Source organism: Ipomoea triloba, chromosome 11 (genome assembly GCF_003576645.1).
Source record: "Ipomoea triloba cultivar NCNSP0323 chromosome 11, ASM357664v1".
NCBI lineage: Eukaryota > Viridiplantae > Streptophyta > Magnoliopsida > Solanales > Convolvulaceae > Ipomoea > Ipomoea triloba.
Window position 1 is genome coordinate 6,731,596 of NC_044926.1, and position 12,280 is coordinate 6,743,875.

The 12,280-nt window shown below is 32.2% G+C and overlaps 1 protein-coding gene across 1 annotated transcript; it reads right to left on the reverse strand.

Moving 5' to 3' along the window:
* Positions 1-1,868: 1,868 nt before the first annotated feature.
* LOC115995845 lies at positions 1,869-2,537 on the reverse strand. Its single transcript, XM_031234994.1, has one exon. The coding sequence runs from the start codon at positions 2,535-2,537 to the stop codon at positions 1,869-1,871; it is 669 nt and encodes a 222-aa protein (XP_031090854.1).
* Between the last annotated feature and the right edge of the window lie 9,743 nt (positions 2,538-12,280).

Genomic DNA, 12,280 nt, shown 5'->3' on the forward strand with positions numbered 1-12,280 from the left:
AATTTTATTTGCTTGCACGAAATCTCATTAATATGTGGTTAATTACAATGGAATATACAGTAATAATGATACCGGAATTTGAGTGTAATATCCAATCTACATGAAAGTCCGTAATTCTATCTAAAAATTTATTCTCAATGAAACTCTTTTTATGATCTTAAGCTAGAAAAAAATATGAGGAGATAAACTACTCTAAGAGTCTATAAATTTATCAAATTGGACAGATCCTTTGGGCGTACTAATATTTGGCCTTATCTGCTAAGCCACTGAATATCATAATTTACATCATCTCACATTATATTCTCTGTCAGGCCGGGACGTAAGTACCCTTAGGGTGGAGGATTCAACCTTTTGGGATCAGAAGATAGATTAGAAAACATTAAATACTAGTATGATTGTACTCAAAAGTAATTTTAGATCGTTTATTAATATCTCTTCCAAAGAAGAGATTGAATGGAAAACTAAAGTATAACATCTATAAAATGATTGTAACTTGTATGTGAAGTCTGGTGGGGATTCTGAACACAAATTAAAGTCCTACAATATAATAGATCACATTCACTTACTAATTAAATAATGTTCAATTCATATGGATATGTGTCTGACAAAAGTGGTTTCCCATTCTATCTCACAAACCAAAAAAGAATACAAGCTAAGGATGTTATACCATATCCCTTAGCCCACACACACCAAAAGTTAAGTTGATGATATGGTACTATTTAGGAGTTGGTGGTTAGTTATGAAGTATTATGGTGGCTTAGCTTGAATGGGAAGATAAGAATAATATTTGTCTAACGATGATGTTTTATGGTAGCTGCTTTTAATTTGCTGGGAATCCAAAGTTATCTTTGTTCTTCTGCTGCCTTTTTTACTTTCTCTTTTACCGACAAACAAACAATTCATCGTTCTGGATGACCACTAATATTAATTTCAATTCTGCTAATTAAATTCAAAAAACATTTTAGTACATGGACATAATCGAGTAATTGGTTTGTTAAATATGGTAGCTAAGAACTCCGAATTGAGTTGATTGGGCTTCTTTAAAAGGATATGATGGAGATTTTAAGGTACCTGTAACAACTAATTTTGTCCTTATTTTTTGGGGCTTACCCCTTCCCTTCTCACATATAAATTCACCCAAATTAATCTTCAAACCTATTTTTAATTATTTACAAAATTACTGTCACTTAATAATTAAGATTGTATTTTGAAATTATAATAATCTTTTGTTTTGACGCACATAAGATTTCGCCCCAGGCTAGACTAACTGTAGCCTTGTAGACACATTGAGCTTAACCCCATCTCCGATCCATGACAAATTGCGTGTGGTTTGATATCAATCACAACATTACTAGGTCATATGACTAAAAAAAGAGTTTTAAGTACAATTATTAATCTACTAAGTCACTGTCTGTCTGTAGACAATTTATTATAATTCGAGTAATATCTATAGTTATCTTACGACGTAGTGAGAAGTATTGGAAGTTGGAAATGACATCAATCACAACTTTACTAAATCAATTCATTAATAAAGAAACTCATGAAAACATATATTTCCTTCTATGTATGTATGAAAAATATACATGCATTATATATAAAAGCTTTTTTGTTTTTTTTTTTTTTTTTAAGGTTTTACATCATATTTTCCTGTATTTTTTTTCTACCTAATAGAAACTTGCAGAAAATGCAACAGAAAGCTGGGGTGACCGCACAAAATTAAGTAGAAATGGCATGCACTATTCACACGTACAGCTTCAGATCCATCTTCTTCATGGCCAATCAATGAGCCCGGCCCGGCCCAAGCCCGATATATTATTCCACCATGCAATGCAAGCCCAAAATCCAAACTTGATTGTGCTATGAGGATTTTATTGCTCGGCATTCTGCCGCCTCAGGTCGTCGTAGAACTTGGAGATGAAATTCTCGGCGGCTTCATCCACGTGGCTGCTGCCGGAGTCGCTGAACAGAAACGGCGAGTCCGTCACTCGCAATTGCCTCACCGACGGAGTCCTCCCGAAGCCGGGGAGAGCCGGGGACGCCATTGCGCTTTGCAGGACGATCTCCTCCGCCGCGATCATGATTTCTTCCTCCGTGGGCGGCGGCGCGTGCGCGGAGGACGCGGAGATGCGGAGGTGCTTGTTCAGTTTCTTGAGAATGCTGAGGTAGTTGAGGTTGGGGAGGTGGAATCCGCCGCCGCCGCGGCGCTCACGCGCCGGGCTGTTCTCGCAGCTGAACTCGTACGCTTCCGACGGGTCGGCGAAGGCGGCGGCGCCGGGGAGATCGCCGCCGCAGTTGTCGTTCTTAGTAGCATCAGCGGCGGCGGCGGCGGGAGAGGAGGAGGAGGAAGCGTGGTGGTGGGGGTGGAAGATGAGATTGTGCACGGCGGCCTTTCCGGCGGCGATTTTGCCGCGCTTGAGACGGAGATTAAGATCGAGCATGAGCTTCTTCTTGGAAATCCCTTGTCGGAGCATGAACAGAGCCGCTCTCACGACGTTCCAAAATCTCTTGGCTATAACGGGCAAATTGTTGGGCTCCATTTCCGCCGTCTTCCTTTTTCTTGGATTTTCTATTTTGATTTTTGAGAGTGTGAGAGAGAGATTTTGAATGCTTGCTTGATCTGATCTGGGATATGATTGCAGTGAAGGATGAGAATGAATTGAAGAAATGGTGATTGGCGGAGGTATATATATAAAGGAGTCAACAAGTGTACGTTAAGGTTATACTAAACTAGGTAGGTAGGGACTAGGCGAGTAACCTGTTGGGGCACGCTCCACTGATATTTCGTGTTGGAAATTCATTTCAATATTTTATTTGGCTCAATTATTGTTAGGTCTGAATTGTTGCGCCCCACTTCAATTCAAATCACTGTTAGCCTGTTAGGTCAGGTCATTTTCGTTGCCCATTCTTATTTTTTACTCAAAACTTTTTATTGCAATTTAGTTATTAATTGAGATTATGTATATATATATTTTGAAGAGAAAAAGATGACATTTTTAGTTTCTACAACATACTGTAATAAGTGTTTTTTAGGCTTTAGATTGTAAATATAGTTTCAATCAACCATTAAAGTGGCTACATTAATCATTTGTGTTCTAAGATATTGTTGGGAAGTGAAAATAGTTGTTTTAATGAATAATCAAAAGATATATTTATAATCACATTAAAATTAGAGATGGAAATTATATATGCATGTCGTGTGTCTTAAAGATTAAATATGCAATTCTTCCTTTTATAAAATTTGAGTTAATTCTGCATGACTTTGTGTTGTTGATCAATTATATTTTTTTTTATACAAAGTATTTTATTCTTGTTTTCTTTTTGAAAATAAGTTATTAATAATTATTGGTCATATCTTAGTTTAATCACTACATGAAAATACTAAAATATCTACTGAAGATTAAATATCAATTCAATATAGTTACTTAAAGATTTCATTAATTTATCTACAAAAATCTATTAATAATTTAAATATCTATAAATTTTATACAAAAATCTATTACTAATTTAAATACCTAGAAATTTACTAACAGATTTTGTTTTTATTCATAAATTTGATGTTTGTGGTGGATAATTCATCATAAAGTAGAAAAACATCTCAAATATCTTCTATTCAATGATATTGATTTTCAGCTAATCATAAAGTGAATATATAATTACAACTTTTTCTAGTAATGTCTGATACATTTAACAATTTATTTTTTTCTACCAATCTTAATGATAAGAGTAATAGTATATCTTTAAATTTGAAGTTCAAACTTAATATTACAGCTCTTCTAATGATATTTTTAAGTTTAAATATATTTTTTAATATTTTTTTAAAAGTGTTTATTACTGATTACGCTATTAGTACCTTTTACAGACTATATAACTACGCATGACATGCATTGTTTTACCAAAAATATTAGAGATCAATAATATTAATAAATATCATATTAAATTTAAATAATTAACATACATGATTATATTTTTGTTTTAAATACCCATAATTTTTTACAATGAAATATATGTTCTATGCTTTTCTAAATATTTTCAATAAAAAAATTTAAATTTCTAGAGGTTCAAATTTATGATCACCTATTTAGAATCCGAGAATGGGAGTAGTTGGCACATACATGGTTATATATGATATATAAGATCATCGGTCAACATGATATAGGAATTAAATATTTATTATTGTTGGTAAATAAGAAATGAGTATGGTAGGAGTGGCGCGAAAACTAACCCTAGGTAGCAAGTGAAGCTAGGGGCCCACATTTCACTGTTTAGGGAAGTTTACTTAGCGAGGGAGGTTTGCGTGGAGGGTGGGGGGTGGGGGTGACAGGTGGCAAACACTTAGCAAGAAAGAAAAGAATGAAAACCAGTGTGCTAGTATCCAAAGTTTAGGAGACAAAAGTAAAAAACCTCGTTCTTGTGGAAAGCCCTAATTGTACAAAAAATATCAGTGTTCGTACCCACTCCACACAACAATCATTACAACTTCCTTGCTTTTTCTTTCTTTTATTTATTTTTGACCCACATTTTTCCATTTTCGCCCTTCATATATCTTCTCTATTCCAACTTTGTACGGCTTTTTTTTTTTTTTTTTTTTTTGGGGTAATTATCCGTTTTCTTTGTCTTTAATAAGATTTTTTTTTTTAAATACATGGAAAGACAAAGAACCTAAAACAAGAGAGGGTAGTAGCATGATTTTAAAAAATCTGAGTGTAGCGAACCCCACAATATCTGTCCTTAGCCATGGTTGAAACCTTTCAGGAGGATCATAAGCATACCACTCAATAATGGATATTAAAAATAAAAAAGAAGTGTTTAATCTTATCAAATTATAAAAATGCATATTTTTTTACTATTTTTTTTGTATATTCAAGATTGCAGAGACAAATATTGGTCACTACTGAGTTTCGAACATTAATTCGTTTTTTTTAAAATATTATTTACTGAACCAGTGAGCTAAGCCCGTGCAAGCTGTAAGCATGCTTACTTGGCAAGTTAGACAACATCATTAGACCATTAAATGTGTGTATGGAGTTATTTGAAACGCATCTCACGATTTATCTCATCTCCGTACCTATTAACTTACAAGATACAAGCAACGAGGAGCCATTAACTTTTGGGTTCAAATTAAACTATGCATGTGCACTAATCTTAGCTTATAATTATACTTAAGTAGAGAAAACTTTTTAAGATTAATAATAGTAGCCGATCAAGAACAATCCCTTATTATTAACTCTTCCTGAACACATCTATATGTACTATTTTTAGTATATCTTGATGACTCGACCAAATCCATTACAAACAAATAAGAATGAGCTACAGTACACAAGTCGGATACAATATAATAACACGTGTAACCTTATAAAGAAAGACAACTATACACAACATAACTTTAATTATAGTGAGATTTAAACCATAATTAAGTTGTTACCTCAAGCTAAGGTTGTGGTCCTTGTGGACCTGCAGGTTGTTACCTTTAGTTTGATATGTTGTATAGTTTGATGCATGTTAATTTGTGGAGCACATCATTATCTTTCCGGACTAGGTTTTGTTTTCTTGTACGTATAGTATTACATACATTAGTTATTAACATATACACGTTCATGAGCTAATTTTTTTTAATGGATAATAATATATGATTAGAAATTTCATTAGTTGTTTTTTTCGGACTTTGCAACTAGCCTCTGAGTGGGATTATTTCTTTTGACAAATTCAATATATCATTGAATGTATGCTCAATATATACAAGCTAAGCATGAATAACATGTACCAAATAGAAAGAAGGCTCGGACTGAGAACTATATATAGCCAGTAGCTCTAACTAACGCATAAGCAAACTTGTTTGTTAATCTACGTACGGATAAATCGAAAGGTCACTGATTCAAAATGTCATTGTAAAATTAATACTTGTTAGTAATACAAGTTAGAGTTAATTTTAAATTTAATCATCGACTATCACTCATTTTCAATTTTAATCATTGACTTCAATGTTTTAAAGACCCCAAATTTCATCTTGGAGTATCGAATCGTTTTCAATTGTAATCTACTATAAACTTTTCATTATGTGAACGGTTAACATTAAGTGTGAAATAAAGGCAACTATATTAAGGAAATTAATTAAGGCTTTGTTTCCCACGCGTGAGAAACAATTTACACAATAGTCATGACTTTTCAATTTTACCCTTAAATATTAACGATTCACACATGGAAAAACTAGCAGTGGATTACAATTGAAAAATGATTAAATACTTAAGGACTAAATGTGGTAACATTAAAAGTCAATAACTAAAATTAGAAATGAGTGATAGTCAAAGTATTAAATTTTGAATTAATAACTCTACCAGTTACTTCGATGTGAAAAAGTTAATTAATGATTTGTATTAGTCTTGCTAAATAAAAAGTCAAAATTATCATTTTTATCCCTAAAAAAAAAAAAGATAACCGACCCGTGTCAATTCAATAGAGTAAGGTCTAAGTCCCTTAAAAACAAGATTAGAATTGATGTTTGAATGACATGTAGTGACTCTCCCATATAGGATGTCATGAGATTAAGCCTCAGTGGAGGCGAATTATACGACAATGTAATAGGGTTTGTTGTATTTAAAAAAATTTATATCTATACAATAACGAGGGATAATAATGCATATATAATAATAATAATATTATCATTATTAAAAATAAAGGTTATGAGCATGAGTCTTTTTGGTTCCAATGATATTGTTTAAGGGGGCCGGACTAGATGTGTATTCCGTAGAGGCCAAAAGTACCAAAAGCGGTAACGTACCACAACAACATACATGCAATGGGCACATGTTTTGTGTACACTAAACATACAGCACTATACCAAATTCAGAAAAAGTATGATTTGAATAGTTAACCGAACGTTTTTATTTTTTGCTTACTTTAACTTTGTCGTGGAAGTCGCACAGCATAGTTTGGTTTCCTCAGATGTACCTAGCACCAACAACAGCTGTTGCCAACTTCATTAACAAAACCCTAACACATACATTACGGAAAGCTAACAACGTAACATGCGTTATTTAATATGTTGTTTATTTGCTAATAATCTTGCTTTTTAAGATCTTTTGGGCATAGCACTGGCACGTTGTTTTTTTTAATGCACTTTTGGAAGCTTTATATCAGAGTTGCGGAACCAATTTTCAACCACGTTGCTTCTGCTTCAATAATGCTTTAAGTTGCATTATTTTGTTTGGCATTGTGTGGGATTGGATATCTCAACTAAAAGGAAACCATGCAGTGTTTTTTGTGTTGCGGTTTAATTTCACGTGTTTTTTTTTTTCTCCTTCTTTTTGGGGAATTTAAAGGCCGGTGGTAAGAATTATTAGGCCGGAATGCCTAATTAGGATCCAAAAATTTCACAAAGTAGAGTTTTCACTAATTATACAATGTCGTTAGGGCTTAAAATTTTTGGGCCAAACTCATCTTCTACCTCAATTATAGAGGTGTCAAGGTCGGTTGAAGCCCACATACCAGCCCTAAACAGCTTCGCCGTGGGGCAGGTTAAGGCCTAGAATATTTTACCTGCAAAAATGTGGGCCTCGCGAGCTTGGCCGCGTAGACAACTATTCATACACACATACACACACAACATTAAAAAAAAAAAAAATTAAACATGAAAATTTTAATATTGTTTAAGTTAAATTATTTGAATATAGATTAAAAATATAATTTTTTTAAGTTAGGCCCGCGAGCTAAACCCGCAAATGCCAGCGAAAAAGAAGAAGAAGAAGAAGAAGTTCAAAGTGGGGCGGGCCTAATGGGACGAGTCGGCTCACACTGACACCCCTTTTATATGTGACATTTGATTATATCAAGATACACAACTCATCACGTAGGAATGCATATATAGTAACCTCAGCTCAAGTCTAAAGATCACATACATAGATACATATTCATCACTTTTGAGACCCGCTTATAACGTCCATATAATAATTCATGCAGGATTTTAATTTATTAATTAAGAACCAAATTAATTATATCAAATTCCACATAAAAGAGCTCTCAATAATGTCTATTTCTCTATTTACAAAAGTTGAATTCAAAACTCAAAGCCTTGTTTTAAGGGTAGGAGAATAAAATGTGTTAGGAAACAAAAGAAAGAAAATGAGAGGAAAGGGATAAGAATTGAAGGCGGTGCGTGTTGGAAGGACATGCATGAAAAGTTGCTAATTCAAATCAATTTTGTGTGTTAAAAAGGGGAGTTCAACTTTCTCCTCTATATTTCTTACTATTTTGGGGGGAATCATTTTTCTCCATGTATCATATCATTTGAAGTTTTGAACAAGAAAGAAAGGCTTTAAAAAAGAAAAAGGTGAAATTGAAACAAAAAGATTAATAATAGATTTTTATTGGAGAAATTGCGTGAAGTTTATTCACATTAATTACGTAATAACTTTAACGAAAATTTGTCTACGTTTTTATGAATTCCGTTTCGTCTTCAAAGTTCAAACAAAGTTAATTTGAACAAATTAAAAGGAAGATAGGCAGCGGCTGCTAGGTCAAGCCATTGTTATATACTTTCAACGGATTTAGTGGCGATTTTCATGGAGATATGGCTCAAAAGGATTCAACTTGAGTTGACTTGGAAATTATGTCATTCTAATCGAATTGATTGAATTGTTATCTTGGTAATTATAAAGTTTTAAGTTTGATCTTATATTGGAGTTACCAGTTAATTTTCTTGAATTGAGTTAGTAGTTTATCTTATTGTTATTATCTTGCCCGTTGAGATTACAAGACAAATTACACCTAAGATAAGCTAGGTGACAAATTACGGTCCACACAAGTACACAACTGTGTAAACTACAGCAAAATGATATCGCTGAACTTTATGAATTAGAATAATGTACATTATGAGTTAGAATAATGTATCTTGTGCGTTAAAATAATGTATTTTATGTTTTAGAATAATGTACATTATGAGTTAGAATAGTGAAACTTCTATGATAAAATAATAAATATTATGTGTTAGAATAATGTACTTTATGTATTATAATAATGTACATTAGGAGTTATAAAAATATATATTGAAATGTGGTGCACACAATAACTATTGAAGCTATGTCACAAGATAGATTTCATTAAAAGTGCATATTGAGATAGTAATTGTGAATTTTTTTAGAAAGAAAAAAAAAAAAGTGCAGATATTTTCTAGCTTCTTTGGGCCTTAAATAGTACTAGGATGATCATATGCATTTCAGGCCCATATTGAAATTCTGAATTTTTGGTTCCCAAGGGCTATGCCCCAATGCCTACTAAGAGGCTAATATGATGTTCTAGATTAGCCCGCACCTATTATGTTTGCAAAATGCAACATATGTCTGCCCAATATATGCATCTAAAGCGTAGCAACAAAATAGGCCCCGCATGAAGTTAACACAATAATTATATCATGAATCAGGATGAATATAGCGGCAAATTATGCTGTGGACCCAGGTCTACCTTGCAAGGTGGACTTGGGTCCAAAACTACGTCGTTTTTGTCTTTTTTTTTTAAATTTTTTTTTAATTAGTAAATATATTACTGAATATAGTGTTGTCCAAAAATGTGTGAATGTAGAGGTTTCAAAGTGTGAATGTAGAGTATAGAAATCGTGAATGTAGATTTATGATTGTGTGAATGTAGAGTTGCCCAGAAATGTGTGAATGTAGAGTTGCCCAAAAATGTGTGAATGTGGAGGTTTCAAATTGTGAATATGGAGTATAGAAATCGTGAATGTAGAGTTATGCATGTGTGAATCTGTAATAGAGTTAAGAAGTTCTAGCAACTTGTAGCCCTGTAATGTGTGAATGTGGAGTTCTCAAGTTGTGAATGTGGAGTATAGGACCTGTGAATATAGAGTTTTGAATGTGTGAATGTGGAGTTTACAAATTGTGAATGTAGAGTATAGTGTATGTGAATGTAGAGTATAGTTACTAAACATATAATCTTGTAATGTGTGAATGTGGAGTTCACAAATTGTGAATGTAGAGTATAGTGTATGTGAATGTAGACTCATGTCCACCTTACAAGGTGGACTTGGGTCCACGGCATAACAACCCGAATATAGCAACATGCCCCTAAACACTACAAATTATATCGTGGGCCGCGGTCCACAATGCATTGTGGATCGCGCATCAAAACGACGTCGCTTTGATTAATGAAATAGATAGATGAAACCACCTCCGTTCCGCGTCATTCACTTTCAGTTCATATACACTGCAGTTACATTTCAACACAACTGCAGTTACATTTCGATATAACTACAGTTTCATTCGATAATATAAAAACACAAATGTGAAATTGTTATTCAGTATCAGTTCATATACACTGCAGTTACATTTCAACACAACTACAGTTACATTTCGATATAACTACAGTTTCATTCACAAATGTGAAACTGTTATTCAGTATTAGTTCATATACACTACTGCAGTTACATTTCAATACAACAACAGTTACATTTCGATATAACTACAGTTTCATTCGATAATATAAAAACAAATGTAAAGCACTATCTTTTGAGATGATCTGTAGTATCAGTGACCACGGTATAACGACTGCCTAAACACATCCTTATTTTTACTCTTTGGCAAAAACTTGTGTGAGACCGTCTCACCATGAGACGGGTCGGGTCAAGATGCAAATGTAACACTTATATGCACAAATGTCATACTTATATGCTCAAATGTAATACTAATCAAGAATAAAATTTTTGTTACTTATAAGGGTAAATGTAAGACTTTTAAGGGAAAATGCAATACTTTTACATTTCGATTTAAAAGTATTACATTTTTACTCAAAAGTGTTATATTTGCCCTTATAAGTAAGTGGCACTTGTCAACATTACTTATTATGAAAAATGTATTACTTTTTCTCTAATAAGTAACAAAAATTGTATTCTTGATTAGTGTTATATTTGAGCATATAAGTATGACATTTGCACATATAAGTATGACATTTGCATGGTGCCTTGACCCGACCCGACCCGTTTCACGAATAAGGATCCGTGAGACGGTCTCCCACAAGTGTGACCCTTACTCTTTATACATACATACATACATAAACATATATAAAAGGAGGACATTAAGACAAATCCTATCTATTAGATGCAAAGATTTAAGTGGATGTGATTGATTCAGACATATATGGTAGGATTAATAGAATCATAATTAATAAGGGCATAATAGAGAATATGCATAGGATTTAATTATGGATAGAATTTGATTAGGATGTTATACTTGATTTTAGGAATGTATTTAAGGTAGAATAGGATTCTTTACGTAGAATATTCTATTTATTATGCTTATATTATTTATTTATTTATTTTCAGAGCGTTTTTCATCCATATATATTTATTTTAACAGTTGACTTTGATTTGTCTGTATGCCATCACGTCGATAGTAGTTCAACAAATTATTATGTGGACTCGGCTCACCTTGCAAGGTGAACTCATGTCCAAATACACAATTTACATATTGAATGTTCACAATTTATGTATTGAATGTTTACAATTTACATACTAAGTGTTCAAAATTCAAATTATGAACATTCAATATATAAATTGTGAACATTCAGTTTGTAAATGGACACGGGTTAACATTGCAAGGTGAACCCGGAGTTAATTATTGTAGTGGTTTGGTGTGTGCACTTTTATGCAATACCCAGATATATATATATATATATATATATATATATATATATATATATATATACACTTAAATTTACTTTTATATTTTTCTTGTTGTACAAATAAAATTACTGTAAAAAAAATATATCATTAAAAAGTTTGATTTTAAAATTTTTTAAATGATACCCATATTGATATTTTTTATTTAAAAAAAAATCATTACTTTAGGATAATATTTTTGTACATGACGCTTTGTTTCTATAAACATATAAAAGGAACATTATGAACCTATAAGTTGTACTATATAATATTTTGGACAATTACACCCTACCGTTATAACTTCCGTTATTTTTACACTATTGTGACTATGTACATGCATCCACCATATATTTTCTTATCTTTTTTCAATAATAATAATACATATACATTAGAGTTATATGTCAGTTACTTTTTAAAATATAAATATCAAATTTATAAAAATGTTTTACATTATTATTATTATTATTATTATTATTATTATTATTATTATTATTATTATTATTATTATCATCATTTGTTATAATTTAAGCATCTAAAATCTAAATAAATTTAAACTTTTATTATAACGTACTAATATTGGGCATTTATATTTTGCGCATCGCGCATAAAAATACTAGTTAT